Source organism: Dryobates pubescens, chromosome 2, assembly GCF_014839835.1.
Source record: "Dryobates pubescens isolate bDryPub1 chromosome 2, bDryPub1.pri, whole genome shotgun sequence".
NCBI classification, from domain to species: domain Eukaryota; kingdom Metazoa; phylum Chordata; class Aves; order Piciformes; family Picidae; genus Dryobates; species Dryobates pubescens.
Genome location: NC_071613.1, coordinates 31,853,436 through 31,870,684, shown reverse-complemented (window position 1 = coordinate 31,870,684; position 17,249 = coordinate 31,853,436). Strand labels below are relative to the sequence as shown.

General features: G+C 39.6%; 1 protein-coding gene across 1 annotated transcript in view; it reads left to right on the top strand.

The window, feature by feature from the left end:
- Nucleotides 1-17,249, top strand: part of MTX2 (metaxin 2) — a 40,464-nt gene that overhangs the window by 13,628 nt on the left and 9,587 nt on the right. Inside the window, exons 2-3 of the mRNA XM_054174191.1 lie at nucleotides 4,753-4,800; nucleotides 5,765-5,811. Of these exons, the coding sequence (XP_054030166.1) occupies nucleotides 4,753-4,800; nucleotides 5,765-5,811 (95 nt within the window). The remainder of the gene's footprint in view (nucleotides 1-4,752; nucleotides 4,801-5,764; nucleotides 5,812-17,249) is intronic.

Sequence of the window (17,249 nt, the reverse complement as noted above, 5' to 3'; positions counted from 1 at the left end):
TTGATTTACTTCTCACTGTATAGTTTCAGTACTTGAGAAATAATCAGCAGGATCGTAACTTTGTTGTTCATTCTTTAGCCATGATTCTGATTAGGCTAGTTTTGTAACAGCAAATTATTCCTTGGCTGCATTGCCTTTCAAAAACGTTCTTGCCTCCCCAAACATTATGGTATTACTAAGAGCAGGCAAAAGCCCAATTTCAAGTTGAGTGTTCTCCTTAAAAAAACAACAAACCAACCACCACTTTTAACCCGTTGATAGCTTCATTTCCCATGCAGGGGAGAACATCTTCATGCCTGATTTAGAGGTCTCTTGCGTCTGTCTGTGGTATTCAAGAAGGCTGCATGGACAGAATTGTGCTAAATGAGTGAGAAACTAACAGGGCAAACCACATCACACCACATACCCTACTGCTTGAAACTGGCTGTTCATACTAGACTGCTGAAATCATGAAATTGTTGATTAGCATATTCCACAATTTCACATGCAAAGTATTTCATGCCTTCTCATTTTCACAAAGTCTTATTTTTTTCAATAACAGGATTAAAGGCATAACTGTAAACCATTTTTTTTCATTACACCTCTTTCATCATTGAGAAGCTGCTTGGGGAAGGTGGGTGAAGATGTCTCTTTCCCCCATCCATCCAGGCTGCACCAACACAGGATGAATAGTTTCCCAGTAATTTGGAGTGTAGGAGTTGAAACTGAGTTTTGGACATTCATAAAGATACTGAACAGCTTGGACAAAGAATTGGTGGGTTGAGGCACTGTAGAACGTCTTGGGAATGTGGTGTTTCCTCTTGCACTGACTTAACTGGGGGAATGTTATTGCAGCCTCTCATTCTTTGAATTAAGATTCACCTCTCCTTTACTCTGTGCAAGTATAGTATGTCCTGGTTTGAGAGTGTTACTTGGATCCGAGATGTGCAGAGGCCTCAGGTATGCTGCTGATCCCCTGCTGATAGTGGGGTCCAGTGCTCCTGAGTATCTCTTAGTACATACATACAGTCTCCGTTGCTGTCCCAAAAGTATTTGGGTGGGTAAAGTTGTCTTACTGAAATAGTCTGAAACATCTGGAAACATTGAAATCAAAATGCCATTTTACTCTGTCTTGGGCTTTAATGTTGCTCAAGTAAAACCTTTTACCACAAGATCTGGAAAACGCACCTAATGCAATACATTTTTAGTGGGGAAGGATTTGACGTGACTGTCTCAGGACTCGTTTTGTGTTTTGGAAATTATTTTGTAAGAGCAGAAATGATGTATTTCCTAAGGTATTCTTTGACATCACAAGTGAAGAGTCTAGGAATCTGTTTTAATAGATACTTGCAACTCTGAGTAATTAAAACTCTGCTGGGAACATGCAGCATACCAGTTCACAGAATTTTCTTCTGAAACGCTGATTTGACACCTCAGAACCATATTAGCACCTTAAACCCATGTATTTTCTATGCTAAACTGTTAATAACAAAGATACTTTGACTAACAAACATATTGAGCTTAGTGAAATTTTAATGCATTTTTAGTCATCCACAAAACCAACAGTTTTATGTAGGTTGGTCTGTTTGCTGTTTGACTTCTTCAGTTGTGAAGCTGCATCTGCCTAATTCTCAGCTCCTAGGATAATAAAGTTTACACAGTTGTGCTTTCTGTGTCCATCAGGCTTTAATCCTCACTTTTCAATAATTTTGGAACTCAAGTTCATTTCAGACAAACTTAGCAGGGAGAACTGATCAGGCAGATGCTTCTTTACTACAACTAGTATTAAAACTGGAAGAGAAGAAGTAGGTTTACTTGTTACGAGGTTTACTTGTCCTGAACAAACAGGAGACAATCCACATGAAAGACCAAATAATCTGAATTTGTTAAGCATGGGAAAAGCTTCAGTAGGGTGGGAAAGCAATGTTTACTAAAGACCACAAGCCTGAGAGACCAGACCCATTGAAAACCACACAAGAGTAATTCCTCTGATTATGGAGGCAGAAGGAAGAACCAAATAGTTCCTTATTCTTAAGATATGTAGAGAAGCTATTCCTGTAAGGCATACTTCCAGGCAGCTATTTCATCCTGTGAGCAGCAGCTAATGATTAAAATGTCTGTTGCGTAGGATCTAATGCATGAATGTGATTCTGTGTTGAAAGCTGCTGAAACTGAATTGACGTCGCGTTTGTTAATTTTCTCTTTGTATACCTAGTGCCACCATAGCCCTGGTTAGCAGGGAAACGAATGTCTACAGACCAGAAGATTATAGTTTGCCAAAGGATAAACTGGATTTGACTTCATTAGTGCACAAATGATAAGTTTGTGAGGAGTTATTATAGCATTAATCAACTCGATGGATTGGAAATATGACAGAACTGAAGCAGTGTGTAATATTAGTGCCTATTATTCTACAAATTATGTCTTCACCTACATTCATAAGGCAGGAGTCAGTGCCGTACATTAGAGATGTTACATGCTTTCTCCTCTCGAGGAGGCATGTGATATTCCTTCAGTGATTCCTCCTCTTCTCTTACCCCAGTGGGGGTCTAGTCTCCCTTAGCTGCATGTTTTCACCTGACTGCTTATTGAGGGTGGCTTGGGAGGTGGTACTTGAATTTAGTTTGCGCCTTACAAACTTGGACCTCTTATTATGTAGCAGGATGTATTTAAACTTCTTGCTCCATCAGAACAATGGTTTCATACTCTAAACATTTCAGAAGAAAGAGAGTAGAAATTGGAAGATGTGGGACAGATTGTGAGTGGATATTTAATTTCCAAAAGATTGCACAGGCTTTGTGTATGCACCTCTGATAGTGTTGAACATGACCTGCAGTATGCAGTTCTGAATGCGTGCTGCAGAATATTTCTTTTCTGGGATAATTACATGGATCTTAATGGGAAGTTGATGGTTTTAAAATAGTGACTGTACACTGATAGCAAAAGCCACGATCTTTTATCTGGCCTCTTTAAAAAGAACTGAAAGCTTTGGTTCAAGGCTCATAAGCATATGTCCACCTTGTCCAAACATGAGTGGGATTGTGACCTCCCTCTGAAAACTGCCAGGTCCCAAGTACAAGGGGTAATAATTTTCTTGCAAGTGCTGAAATTTGGGGGTTAAGGTGCCCTAATAATGAAGGCTGAGAGTTTCATGTGGCTATTTGTCCTCTTTTCATAGTGTGGATATGCCATGCCTTAGCAGGGGTGTACTTTTGGATAGTGTGTGCCAAGAAGCTGATACACAAATACATGCAAAAATTACGTATACATCTATATCTCCATGGCTGTATATAGCTTAATGCCAAGATTTGGCTGGAATTAATATTTGAATTTCTTGAAATATACTTGGATTTTTGGTTGGAAAATGAAAACTTCACTCAATTTTTGTGGGACTGAAATATTGTAAAAATAGGCAATTTCCAGTTTGGGATGGAATCCAGGAATTAGGCACAAATACAGCATTGCAGCCTGAAGATGGTCAGGTAAAAATTTTTAGTAGAAATGGACCTATGCAATTTGAAGTTCTCTGTACCATTTTGGGCATGTAAAAAGAATGTTTTCATTGGTTGGCTGGAGTACTTACAAGAACAATGTACTTTCATGACCTAGTTACTTCTGTAAGTACCTCACAGTCCAACACTGAATTTGCTAAATTTCCTCATGCCGTTTGCTCTTGCAAGACTTCAGTGGACCAGAAGGAACGTATGTTGTATAAATTATTTTAAACAGTTAAGGCTGGAGTACTGTAGTATCTTAGCCTCTTTTCATTTAAAGAAGTAAATGTACCTCAACATCAAGAATTTTTACTCCAGGGCAAAACTTTAATGGAGGGGTGTAAAACCAAATAACTGCTGCAATAAAATGTAAAACATTTTTTCATGACACTTAAATGTGATTAGTTGCTTTCTCATGCCCATACTAGTATTGCTTTGGTAGGCTCTGTGCCTTAATGTTAGAGGCAGTGATCTCTGCAAAACTCTGTACACTGTTAAAAGCTTTATGGTTCTTTGTGACTTCCATAACAGTTAATCCAAGTATCCAAGAAGAGTGATAGTCAGAAAATGGTAAATTTTTTTCCTTTGAGTTTTAAGGATAAAGATGCAAAGAATAACCTTACTGAATCCAGTGGCATATGTCTGTTTGAACCACACATAGTTATTTAAAACCAGATTTTTGATCAGACATCAACAAGGAATGTAACAGATACAAAAGACTGTGATGACCTGCTCATCTCAATGCGCCCATGAGCAGTAAATCAGTACTGATTATTATTTTTGCCTGCCCATAAATTCAAGTGGTGTATGTTCTCAAACAGAGCATGTGATTGTCTTTTATTTCCTTGCTTTTTATTTTATTTTAAAAACAACTGTTCATCTGTTTTGAACAAATAATCATGCAGGGTTTTTTTAATGCATATTGACATTCCCATTTTAGGATATGACCAATACATCATTTAAAGCAGCAGACAATCCCAGTCATCCTGGTGGGTGGTTTTCTGGTGTGTCTAAGCACCTGGCTTTGTGGATGTTAATATAGGACCATCGAGGACAAGGCCATTCTGTTACATAGCTTGAATTTTAGCTTTGCTTGCAACATTAAGTTTTGGGGCTTCGTTCTCTGTTCTGTGTTGTCCCTCTGTAAGCAGGAGAAGGGAGTGGTGGTGGGACATCAACATTTTTGCAGTTAGAGTTCTTGCTCTATATTTGTGTTCAGTTAGCATCTGCAAGCCCATTGTTGTTTGGCTTGCTTAACTAATTCCGCTTCTTTCCACAGCTGCAGAGCCTTGGCCTGAAAATGCTGCATTGTATCAGCAACTGAAGGGTGAGTACACTGTTGTTTGCAATAAATAATTATTTTTAGAAGACATGTTAAAAATGCACTAAAATAATTAACTGCAAGGGAGCATAGAAATTGTCAAGAGTCCTTTTTGTGTTTGTCTGGTCAGAGGTTTTAGCTACACTCGCATCTGCCAATATAAACCAGCTATTCATGGCCTATAAGGTCCTTGGTTTATTATTGACTCATTATATTGGCTGCTGCAGGCAGTGTAAAATTATGTGGTTGCAGGCACAGTTGGCAGATTTACTGCACCAATAGCTGAGGCAGCAGATTTTTGAAGTCTTGTGGTAAAGTGGGCTCTCAGTAAAAAGGAACTGTTAAAATGTATAGGCTAGGATGGTTCAGGCTCCCTTTAGCAGCTCTTCATATATCATCAGATCACATTATGGCCCCCATTTGGGGCTCAGCAGCCTGCTACAGTTGTCAGAAGACTGCAAAGTAATGAAGACTAATAGGTAGCAGCCCTAGTCTTCTAAGCATGGAATTTTTATTGCAGTGAACTTGTCATCTTTCTTTTGTGTGACAGACCTAGACACAGTGTGCAATATTAACTGCAAGCTGCTTTTATAGGTTTCTGAATGCTTTTACTTTTTAGCTAGAGGAGTTGTGAAGATGTGGTTTTATTTAACTTTGATTAGAAGAGGAGTAATTGGCATAAAACTCGAGCATTTGGGTTTGAGTGTTTATTTTATTACATGTTGGTAGTAATGTATGATAAATGCAATTACCTCTGGAGGAATACCTGGTATTCTCTCTCGCTCTCTTTTTTTTCCCCTTTTTTAAAATATTTGTATCACAGGTTTTCTGGTCCAGATATAAAAATTATGTATGGATTCTTTTGTTTTATGCATAAGAAATGCAACCCAGAGCGGCTTACAGTTACAGATCAGTAGCTAAATGGGCACAGTTTTTTGTAATTGTGTTTTTTCTTTTATTCTTTCAACAGAGGAACAAATTTTGCTTTCTGATAATGCATCTTCCCTTGCTGTTCAGGTAAAATGTCATCTTTTCTAAGCTAAAGATGTTGATTTAGTTTTATTTATTATTTTTTTTAACCCAGCTGAAGTGTTTACCTAAATGACTAATTTAAGAATTATTTCTGTCAAAATCAATGCCTTATTTCGTGCATCTGATGTGCTTTACAGTTTTATTGAAGTGCCAGAGCCTAAAGGACGGGAGGATTTTCAGAGTTCTATATAAATTGCCTCTGCTTGTGCTCATATTTATATTGGTCTATGTTGGTACTGTATCTGCTTGTCTATCTACTCTGGGAACTGTGCATGGTTCCCGTCTTTTGTCACTTGGTATGCTTCTTTGTATCCTATCTTGCATGATGTTTGCTGGTTATTATATTCTCAACACTAATACTGCCCCAAATTCGAGGTGTATTTGCTTGGTGCTGTGGGCATCGAATCTCTACATATCTGATAGGCTTTCTTAACTTTGTCCTAGATACAGAGCTGAGATCCAGTGTGGTTTTTAGAAATAGGCCATAATTGACAGACTTGCATCTCTAACTGACTTAAAAGCAGTATGTGACTTTGAAGTTTGATTGTACTCTGAACCTATTAGGTTCATAATCCTGAATCTGAGGGGGATGTTTTCCCCATTAGCAGAGAAGGCCTTGCTGTCAGGAGTGGTGGTGAGTGGGATGTCTATGTGGTTCCTGTTCATCAAAGCAACTTTGCTGCTGCTTTGCGTAGTACAGAGTTGGACTGTTCCCCTGCTTCTTGCTTTTGGTATGTGGTCTAGCTCTGAGCAGCTAGGGCAAGCAGTCTTTGGGGCCTATCCAAATGGGTCACAACTCCTTTAGCCAAAATGGAACTCTTGGAGTCTGTAACTGATGTTACCGGTAAAAAGGTTAGGATCATGGTAGTTACTTCCAGGATCTTTTAACTTTTCTCTCTCCCAGTCTGGCAATATTGGAAATACCTCTAAGAGTAAATTTTGCTACAGGAAGAAGATTCCTTTATTCTTTGCTGGAAAGAGGAGTCATCTTTGATACACCAAACAAATGGGGCAGTGTTTGTTTATTTGATGTGTTTTATATCGTGCCTCACAGTAATACAAATAAGTGTTTTTGTTGCCCACTTGATCTCAGTGTTCCTTTTTACTCCAGCAGCTGTGTTTTTTTGTCGGTTCTCGTGAATTTTCTTACCATCTAACAATACCTATAGGTGTGACTCGTATTTAAAACATCAAAAAAAGAGCATAACCCTAAAATTTCCTTTTCTAATGCATCATTTTGGTTTACTGTTTCCATTGCATTGTTATCCTATGCATGTCACTTAGATGATAGATTAACTATAATATATTAAAAATGCTTGTTTTTCTTCAATATTCTGTAGCTGGACAGCTGATAGTAGCCATGACTATAAATATGGTTCTGGTAGATATCTGATCTTAAACTTTATGGAACAATTTTATATTGGGGAGTCATATCTATTTTGAAGAATCTGTGTAACATGGTTGCCACTGCAAAAGAATAGCTATCCATGGTGTCTTTGATCCATTTTGAAATGATATTAGGATCTGTAGTTACGTATTATTAGCTTAGTAATAAAGAAGCCTTAGAATATATTGATGTGTTTTGCATAAGGAAATTGCTGAGATCTGTTGTTTTAAATTTACATTCTGATGAGAGTCTGTTTATCTTTTTACTGAGTATATTTTTGCTGGGTGGTATGTTTGTGGTTTGCTGGTGTAGTGGTTTGGGTTTTTTGTTTTGGTTGGTTGGGTTTTTTTTGGGGAGGAGGGTATATGTGTGTTCTTTTCCTGAGGAAGAAATGGGAATGGGGGATAGTAGAAGAAATACCTGGAACAGGCTGCCCGGAGAGGTTGTTGAGTCTCCTCCTCTGGAGACTTTGAAATCCCACCTGGATGCATTCCTGTGTGTCTTTCCCTTGGTGGCCCTGCTTTTCAGGGGGGTTGGACTTGATAGTGTCTAGAAGTCTCTTCCAACCCTTAACATTCTGTGATTCTGACTTATTCCCACACTATTCTCATTCCTTTTAGCCCTGTTAACTGCTTTGGGACACATGAATATTACCAGAACAGATGCATAGCTCATTCATGTCTTGTTGAACAGCACATCAGAATTTTGAGTCCTTCTGAGCATGTGCAGTCAACTGCTATCAAAGCTTTAAGGAACATTATATACAAGAAACTCTGAGTGTGCCTGGTCCTTCAGATCTTTCATAAAATCTTGCAGCACCTTTTCATACTGCTGCTCTAGGATAGCTCTCAGAGGACATGCATACAGATAGCTACATATAAAATAATACTATCCAATGCCATAGTCAGTAATTAGAATAAAAATTAACTGGAAATTGATGATCCTGTAATGTAGATGGCATTTCATGTAACTTGTCAAAAGGGCAGATCAAGCAGACAGCAGAGCATGCTACTCGAAGTGTAGGTGTAACAGTACGTTGCAGGCCTTCTGTTTGATTTAATGAGTATCGAGGGCTGCAGACTCAACAGGGGAAGTTGGTTGAGTCTTGCCCTCATAATGACTGGACTTACGACTTCTCGTTGTGCAGTGAAATCTGGATTCCTGACTGCATGTCAAGTAAGAGAGGGGGAGGACAGAGAGTTCTGGGAATTGTTAAGGAACTGTAAAAACTCAACAAACCTAATTTAAAAAAACCCCTCACCTTGTGGAGTGTCTCTGCTGACTCCGAAGTTCTTCTTTGTTGTTGTTCCTTCTTTACTAATTTTTCTTGGAAACAGACTCAATTGGCAATTCCTTTATCTTTCACTGAGTTCAGATTCTTTGTTGAAAGTGCAACATAACTTCAATGCTAGTGCATTTTTTCTGGTACATCTTAGTCCTTCTGCCCCTTGTTTGTTAACTTGAAGTAGTGCATTATACAGCCCTGTTGAAAGTGAAGCCCGTCTGATCTGAGGCTGCAAAATCTTGATGCTGAATGAAGTATTATTTTCATTGCAAATGAATTAAAATCAAGAGAAAATACTAATCAGTAATGATTATTAAAAAAGAAGTTGTGCATACAGTGAAGGCTCTGTTCTTGTGAGGTGTTCAGCCCTCTTTCCATTGAAGTTAATGCAGACTCATGCACCTCCTGGTAGCATGACTCATGGTTAGAACCATTATTGGTTTATTTATTGTACAGCTTTTATTATACAGCATTCCTGCTTATCAGCCTTATCATAGTAAAAACACCCACCAAAACTCAGAAAGGAATACACCACTGTATTTCAATAACAAAACAACTCCACAACTTTATGGAGGGGAAAATGAAGTTTTAAATGGATTAAACCTGAATTACCACGAGCGAGTATGTTTCAGTCTGAAGCAGGGAGCATCATAAGGCCCCGTCTCCCTCTTGATGCCCAGTGGAGGTAAAGCCTCTTTGGTGCCTGGGTGTAGTGTGGCTGAGTAGGAGGGAGGGGGTTAATACAGCTGTGCTCCTCCTGCCTCTAATGGTAGCTACTGTTCCAACTTGCTGGGAGGAGGAATGTGGATGTTGAGACTGCCTCTGTTGTTACAGGTTCTTCAAATCTTTATGTAGGTAGTCTCAGAATCTTGCTTAAACGGCTGTCTAAATTGTTGAGGATTTTGGAAATTGTCTTATCTATCCTGAGGTTACAGAGCCTACAGCTCATTACGTTAAGATATGTATTAATTGCCTGTGCAATTGATGTCCTTGTAAATGGTCTAAATATATTCCAGGAAAGTGCATTTAGAATTGTCTGTTCTTAGTCCTGAATGACAGAAGGATGTTTGGGCAATTGAAAATTGTGTTACACAGACCAACTGCTTATTTACTTCAACAAGTAATCAAATAAATGTGTAAATCATGCATGATTAATTGCCCTTGACAGATTTATAGTGATGGTTTTTGTGTGTGTGTATGGATTGGGGTTTGTTTTTTCTCTAGATAAAACATTAGCAGAAATTCAAACTTGTTGCTGAGGCTTGAACAAAGGCTTAGTACTGAAATGAAAATCTGACAGGGTCTTTTTTTTAAAGAGAATAAAAGCTGGAATTCCTCATGATGAGAAATGCAGTATCGACACAATCAATCTAGCAGTGTTGCATTGTAGCTAAAGACATGCTTAAATCCCAAGCCATACAGGTACTGTTTGTGAATGAAACGTCTTTCATATAGTTCTAAGATGAAATTACCCCTGAATGAATAACATCTTCATTTATCTTCAAAACCTCTGTGCTACCAGTGAATCTACTCTCTCTGTTTTCTACAACAAGAATTGCATTATACCATTAGAGCAGTGTTGTGCTGCAGTGTAAAATAGATTGTTTTGAAGAATGAACGTGGCTTTGCTATAAATTAGGTTCTCAGGTACAAAGGAATTTGTAATTTTGTTTAAAATAGTCACAAATATAATTAAGCTCTTAATTTATGTTAAACTACAAATGTGGCCATTACCATAACGGAATTAGGAATTTAATCTGTCACTCAAAGAATGATACTGAACAGTTTTCATTTATAACCTTATACACACTGTTTCAGTTACAGGATCTGCAGCTGTTTGATATGAAAACTGAATTATTCTGTAGATCTGTTGCTGGTTTTTAATTTTAAAGTGTGTTCTTGCAATAAAGTAGAGAATAACTCTTTAGTTGTCATCACATATTGTCCTTTGTATGCTCATGAAATAATGTGAAAATGAAAACAGAAAATGCCTTTCACTCTTTCTCCACAACATTATTGTGTGAGTGCTTTTAGAAGTACTGGTGAATAAGATGGTTTGGAATGGCTTGTTCTTCATTAAAAACTAATCATGAATCTGTCTTCTTCAAATGAATCCTGCAGTGTGCCATCTGAAAGTAGTGGTCCTCATGTGGCGACTTAAGTTGTGAACTATTTGAGTCTTGGCCTAAGTAATTTCGTTCTTGCCTCTGATCTTAGAAGCTCTGATCTGGGTATGATTTACATCGGGTTGTAACTCATTTTTAATGAGTATATGTTTACTCATATGTATTATTCTGAGAGGAGATTGTAGAAAAAGAGAGAGACTGGAGAGCATTATAATAGAGCTCTGACAATGTGATACTCTGTCTGATGTGTGTTGTTTCCAACTGGCTGTGTCCAAACAGCCCTTCTTTAGCTGGGGAGGGCAAAGAGCAAAGGAGAGCAGTAGCAGTGGCATCTAAAACACTTAGCTGTAGGAATAATTGTAAAACTACTTCCTCCCTTGCCTTATTCCTTCCCATTGTATTTCATGCAGTCATTTTCTATCCTCATCATCATAGGAAGACACAACAGAGTCCTTTTCTTGCATTGTTTCAAGGGCAGCAGCAGCAGTGGAGATGAGAATGTCAGCCATGTGAGAAGGAAGGGGAGGGTGGAGTGAGTTATTCTGTGGCTGGCTGTGGTTTCTGGGCTTTTGAACTGTGCTAAAACAGCACAAAGGTGATTGCTCTGATTATTCTTTTTAGATAATTGAAACCCAGCACACTATCTACATTTTGAAGTTGGGCAGGCTATAAGGGAAAAAAAACAAGCCTTAAGTTGTGTCCTTTAAGTGATGCTGTTGCTGTAAATGTACTCTGTAATTCTGGCAGGAGGTGTCACCTGCTATGATTGGAATGAATGATAGGCTTAAGATTGTTGATTAATTTTGTAACAAGTGTCACCTCAAAGCTTCCTACCAGCCCTTTTAACATAGCTGCTGATACTTGTCTTGCAGCAAAGATACGAACTGGCTTGTTCTGTGCTGACTTTGAAAACAGAGTGGCTCATGCAGGTGTTGATCAGTTAGAGGGTAGAAGGGCTTTCCAGAGGGACCTCGACTGACTGGACAGATGGGCAGAGTCCAACATGATGGCATTTAACAAGTCCAAGTGCTGGGTGCTGCACTTTGGTCACAACAACCCCATGCAGTGCTACAGGCTGGGGTCGGAGTGGCTGAAGAGCCGCCAAACAGAAAGGGACGTGGGGGTACTGGTTGACAGCTGGCTGAATGTGAGCCAGCAGTGTGCCCAGGTGGCCAAGAAGGCCAATGGCATCCTGGCCTGCATCAGGAATAGCCTGGCCAGCAGGAGCAGGGAAGTCACTGTGCCCCTGTACTCGGCACTGGCTACGCCACACCTTGAGTCCAGTGTCCAGTTCTGGGCCATTCAATTTAAGAAGGACATTGAGACACTTGAACGTGTCCAGAGAAGGGCAACAAGGCTGGTGAGAGGCCTTGAGCACAAGCCCTATGAGGAGAGGCTGAGGGAGCTGGAGTTGTTTAGCCTGGAGAAGAGGAGGCTCAGGGGAGACCTTACTGCTGTCTACAAGTACCTGAAGGGAGGAGAGGGTTTGATCTCTTCTCCCAGGCCTGCACCAGAACAAGAAGGCACAGTCTCAAGCTGTGCCAGGGGAAGTTTAGGCCTGAGGTGAGGAGAAATTTCTTCACAGAGAGAATTGTTAGCTGTTGGAATGTGCTGCCCAGGGAGGTGGTGGAGTTGCCATCCCTGGAGGTATTCAAGAGGGGATTGGATGTGGCACTTGGTGCCATGGTTTAGTAGTCATGATGTCTTGGGTGACAGATTGGACTTGATGATCTTTGAGGTCTTTTCCAACCTTATTGATTCTATGATTCGATTCTATGCTGCTCTCTGGGAGAAGGTAGTTCAATGCAAACTATAATCCTGTGTGGATCACAGGACTATGTAGTAGTGCAAGAAAGGCTCCAAGAGGTTTCTCCATGCTTTTTCCTCAATTTGTTGTCCTCATTCCCATGCTCTTTCTTCCCTAGTCTATAACAGTGGATATTGGCAGGGCAGGGCAGGGTGGACATAATTCATCCATTGGCACCTTTTTTCCTTCCTTTCCTCTTTATCTTTCTGGACTTGGAGCAACTCACCAGTTCCCTGTCTACAGCACGGTCTCCCATTAAAAGCAAGGTGCACAGAGGCAGTAGTAGACTTGGTGTTCTCAGTCTGGAAGAAGAGAGGTAGTGTTGTTAAAAAGAGATTGTTTGCATTTCTCTCTTCCCCTGCAGGTGCTGGTACAGGCAGAAGGGCTGTAAGAGTGCGAGGGGACACTTTGCCTGCAGGGAAGAGAGGCAGCAAGCATGTGTGGGAAAGAAGCAGACAGGCCCTACTAAGCCAGTCTTTAAAAACTGTCTTTATCTGTTCCTCACATAACCTTATGCACAGAAAGGACACATTTTGTTCCAGAAATAACAGAGAAAAATGTTTTAGCAGACATTATAGCTGGTTGCTAAGTGGGACAGTTTTCCAGGCATCTGCTTTAGTCATTGAGCAGTACTGGTACTGCACAAGAAATCAGGCCCTTGCTTTTAAAATGACAGAAATGCAAATAGTCAGTGGGACATTGGGATGAAGGAGGCACTCCTGCTGATGCCAGGGGAATAAGCGTGGTTCTTCCCAATCTGAGATTTCATTACCCTCGTTTTATGCTGCATTAACCTGTATGAGCCATGAAATTGCTCATTCCTTTTAAAAGCGTGAGAGTTCCGGTTTGATGTTCTTCAGTTATAGTGAATTTTATATGTTTGTGCTTGAATGGAGTTTCCTTTATTTGTGTAAAGTCTATTGGGCAGTTATCTGTTGATCTTCTGTAACAAGGGGAAATAAGCATGTCAATCCCTCCTCTGTATGAATTGATCCAAATAGTTAACTCTTTGGGTAGGTGTTAAGCAAAAAAGAATAAGTTTCTTCTTGCCAGCAGGAATTCAGTTCTCCCTTCCCTGGTTAGAGTTTGTTTCAATGAGTTGTGAACACCTTCACAATTACTGTGGACTGGAAAACTGTAGATGAAATAACATATACCAACAGACATCAGAGATAATGATCATTTTCTTAACTAAAGAACTGCAGCTGCTGTAGTATTACTGCATGAGACTTCTGGGTGCTGGAGGAGATCCAACTTGTACTAGTAATTGTTATTTTTTTATTTTTTTTTTCCCCTCTGGAGGAGGAAAAAGCAGGAAACTTAATGCTGTTCTTTGGAATTACAAGCATATTTACGAGGTATGACAGGCTGTGCTCTCTTAAGTGTCTTGTTTCTAGTTTTGCTGTCAATATCTTGCTTACCAGTTTTAGGTGAATTTTCACAAGAGCTTGATTTAACCTTATGTGTCACTTGACATTCAGTTGGCCCCTTTCAGTCTTTTTTTAGGTTCATCAGCCAAATTTATGATGTTCACAGTAGTCTCTGATGTACTAGAATAAGCCTGGGCCCTTGATCTTTCAGATTACTCAGCTTTTGTGCCAGTGTCTTTGAAGGGATGTTGATACCTTCACAGATCTCAGCAGAAGTACACTGGGGTGGTTGCAGCCTTCGATCTGTTGCCCTTCACTCCAAAAGCACTCAGTAGAGCTGAGCTCACCCCCATTTGCTGATGGTTTCTCTTGCAAGAAAAGCAAAGCTTTGCTTGTGTATGTGATGTATCCAAAGGGAAATGAGATGCTTTGAGCTGGGATAAACAGAGTTGGAAGCTGTGGTGTTCTGATACCATCTGCACACCAAATGTGCTGGTTCTTGACATTCTGCATGAGTGGTCAAAAAAGGGAATGAATCCTCCCTTGATCACTGGACTCAAGTGTTAAAGACTTTATTCTTGCTCCAGGGTTACTTTTATCTGTGCCTATTTTGATCTTGATCAACTTTTTTTGGTAATAATTCATGCCATGTACTGTCTGACATCAGTTATTGCCTGAAATGTAATTTATATGTTTGAATGCATCAGGAAAAAAAAAGAGATTTTTCTGACAGTGGATATTGATAAGAATGCAATGGTCATGATCCTTGTTCATATCTTTTCCTAAAAGAAACCATAATTTCCCTAAACAGGGAATCTATTCACTGTGCTGGTGAAGTCAAAACCACCTGTGTTGTCAATGCTAATGATTTCCAAAGCCTGTCAGTTACATCAATGAAAGAATGTAAGTACTCTTACAGCAATGCAAATTGTAACGCTTGTTTCTCAGGCTCAGCCCTCATGGTTTGGGATAGTACTGTCTCCATTCATCAGCTGATATGTGTTTTTTCAGTCATCTTGAAAGCTATCCAGTGGGTCATTAGTTAGGCTGAATCAAAAAATGATTTCTAGGTAATGATTAGTTCAGCAGTGTAGATCCAATAAAGATTAAACTTCTCTGACGTCGTGGAGCTTGCCTTCATCTTTCCTGCAGAACAATATTTAAGGAGCACTCAAGGTTGAGTAGGTCATGCTTTGGGTGCAAATTGTGGCTCAACACACTGGTCTCTTAGTTCCAGGTGCTGCTATCTTCCAGGTGCTGCTATCTTTTAAAAAAAGTGGGGTTTTCTTTCTTCCGTTATTTTTTTATTTTAGATTTATTGTATGGCATGAAATGATTTTTGCCTTCAACCTTTTCACTGGTCTGTTCTCTCTCTCTCTCTCTCTCTCTTTGGTATTTCATTACTATTTCTCACTCATCTTAAACCCAGTCCTAAATATAGAGGAAGATTGAAGTGGCGTAGGTGTTGGCACTTGATACCAAAGGAGGTTTCTGGGACAGGCCTTGTAAGGTTGTTTGAGAGGCACCTCCAGTGGTCAGTGTTTCTGAACCTTGCAGGAACACTTTGAACCGGATTGATTTGCCCTGTTTTAATCTTGAATCACTCTTCTATCTGTTGAGCTCAGTCCTGGTCTCCAGTCTATGAAAAGTTCACCAGACCTTAAAATGATTATTTCAGGGAAGTTTTTACAAGTTTATGACTTGGTGATTACTTTAGGTTTACTTTTGGTTTTGTTAGTTAATTTTTTTTTGACCTCACTGAGAGTAGACTGATTTATTTCTAAGCTTACTAGAGTCTGTGCTTTATTATGCAGAGCAGCAAATATTATTTCGTAAATAACTGTTCCCACATTAGAGCTCAATTCTAGAACTGCCGCCTCTTTTCTTTACAAAGTGCAAAAAAGGCAGAGGGACCCAGCATGTCAGCATTTCTGAGATGCCCAAATGGCAATGTATTCTCAATCCCCTTTGCACCAGGACAGAGTCTGAGGTAGAATTTCCCTGCCAAATATAATTAAGGTTGATATTCCTTGGTCCGTGGATATTTATTGAAGAGAAGGGGAGAGAAAGGTCAGAATCAGATTTGTGGTGGAAACATAGCTGAACTCTTTACAATGAAAAGATTTTGTTTATAGTTTAGCCTCTATACCGAAGACTGTTTTTCATAGTCACAAACTCGGATTTTGGTAAAAACATACGGTGTAGGAGCCAATGTACAGTGTGATGTACAGTAGGCAATAATTTGCTGAAGCAGCTCATGTAACCTAAGTGTCCTGTGCCAAAGTGTCTCATTTTTGACACACTGATCTGAAAGAGTGAAACCAGTCATGGTTCACCTCCTTTTGCTTAAATGTCTCTGTATTCACAGGCTTTCCAGTTATTCATGTGTTGTCTTAACTCCAGTGCAGTTCAGACTTCTCTTCTTCTAACTTGGAATGAGAATAGTACATGGCACTTAAAAAAGTTAATCTCTAGGTTAATGTAGAATTGCAGAGTTAATTTAGTGCCTTACTGAAGTAAAAAAAATCATTTGGTTAGCCTGGACCAAATGAAACTTCAGATACTCTTGAGACTGAATCCAACAGCTAAGGATTAAGTGGAATGGTAGAAGCTCCCTTGCACTTCAGCCATCCAAAGGTGAAAATCTTCAGAGCTGTTGTCTCACACAATCAGGTTCCACTGCAGCAGAAAACTGTTGAGATGATGTAGAATGTATGTTTTTGGTGGGTTAGATAGTGTCCAGCCATGGCATAGCAATGTGTATGTAATCTAAACCACAGTCTCTACATTCTTGCCTCTTAACTATTTCCAGAGAAGTTGCATATGAAGCTCCAGATTGGGCAGAAGACATCATGCATATAGCAGTAGCTGGAACAGCCTGGTCACTGCTAGATCCTGCAGAGCCAGCAGATGAAGGAAGGGATCTAACACCAAGACAGACCAATTCCTTAAATTCGTGTTTAAGAATTAATGCTTTGGGTATTCTTACTGTTTGCATAGGGTTGAGGGATGCCAAGATGGCAAACCCCTTGATTTTTGGTGAACTCTGATAGATGCATAGACTTAGAAAATGGGATGATGTCAAATGTGGCCAGTGTCTTGTGTTTTCTTTGCACCTCTTCATCAGTAATCGAGTTTCTAGTTGAGATGAACCTCTCTATAGAACACTGTTGCTAAATAGTGCAGGGTCTGCAGTATTTGGCTTATGCTGACCATGACTGGTACCATTTCTTTATTTATGTCTCTGTCTGCATGTCTGCTTACAGTAGTTGGCTTTCAAGCAGTGCTTTTAAGTCAGAGTTAGACCATGGAAACCAAAAGATGTAGAAACTCATGGATTTTGCAGAGCCCCTACAGCTCTGAGGTGGGCTTTTGTCAGCTGTAATCAATGCCTTGCATGGCAGCTTGTGACCATAGTTCCTTGCTTTAAATTGGATTTGAGTTAGGT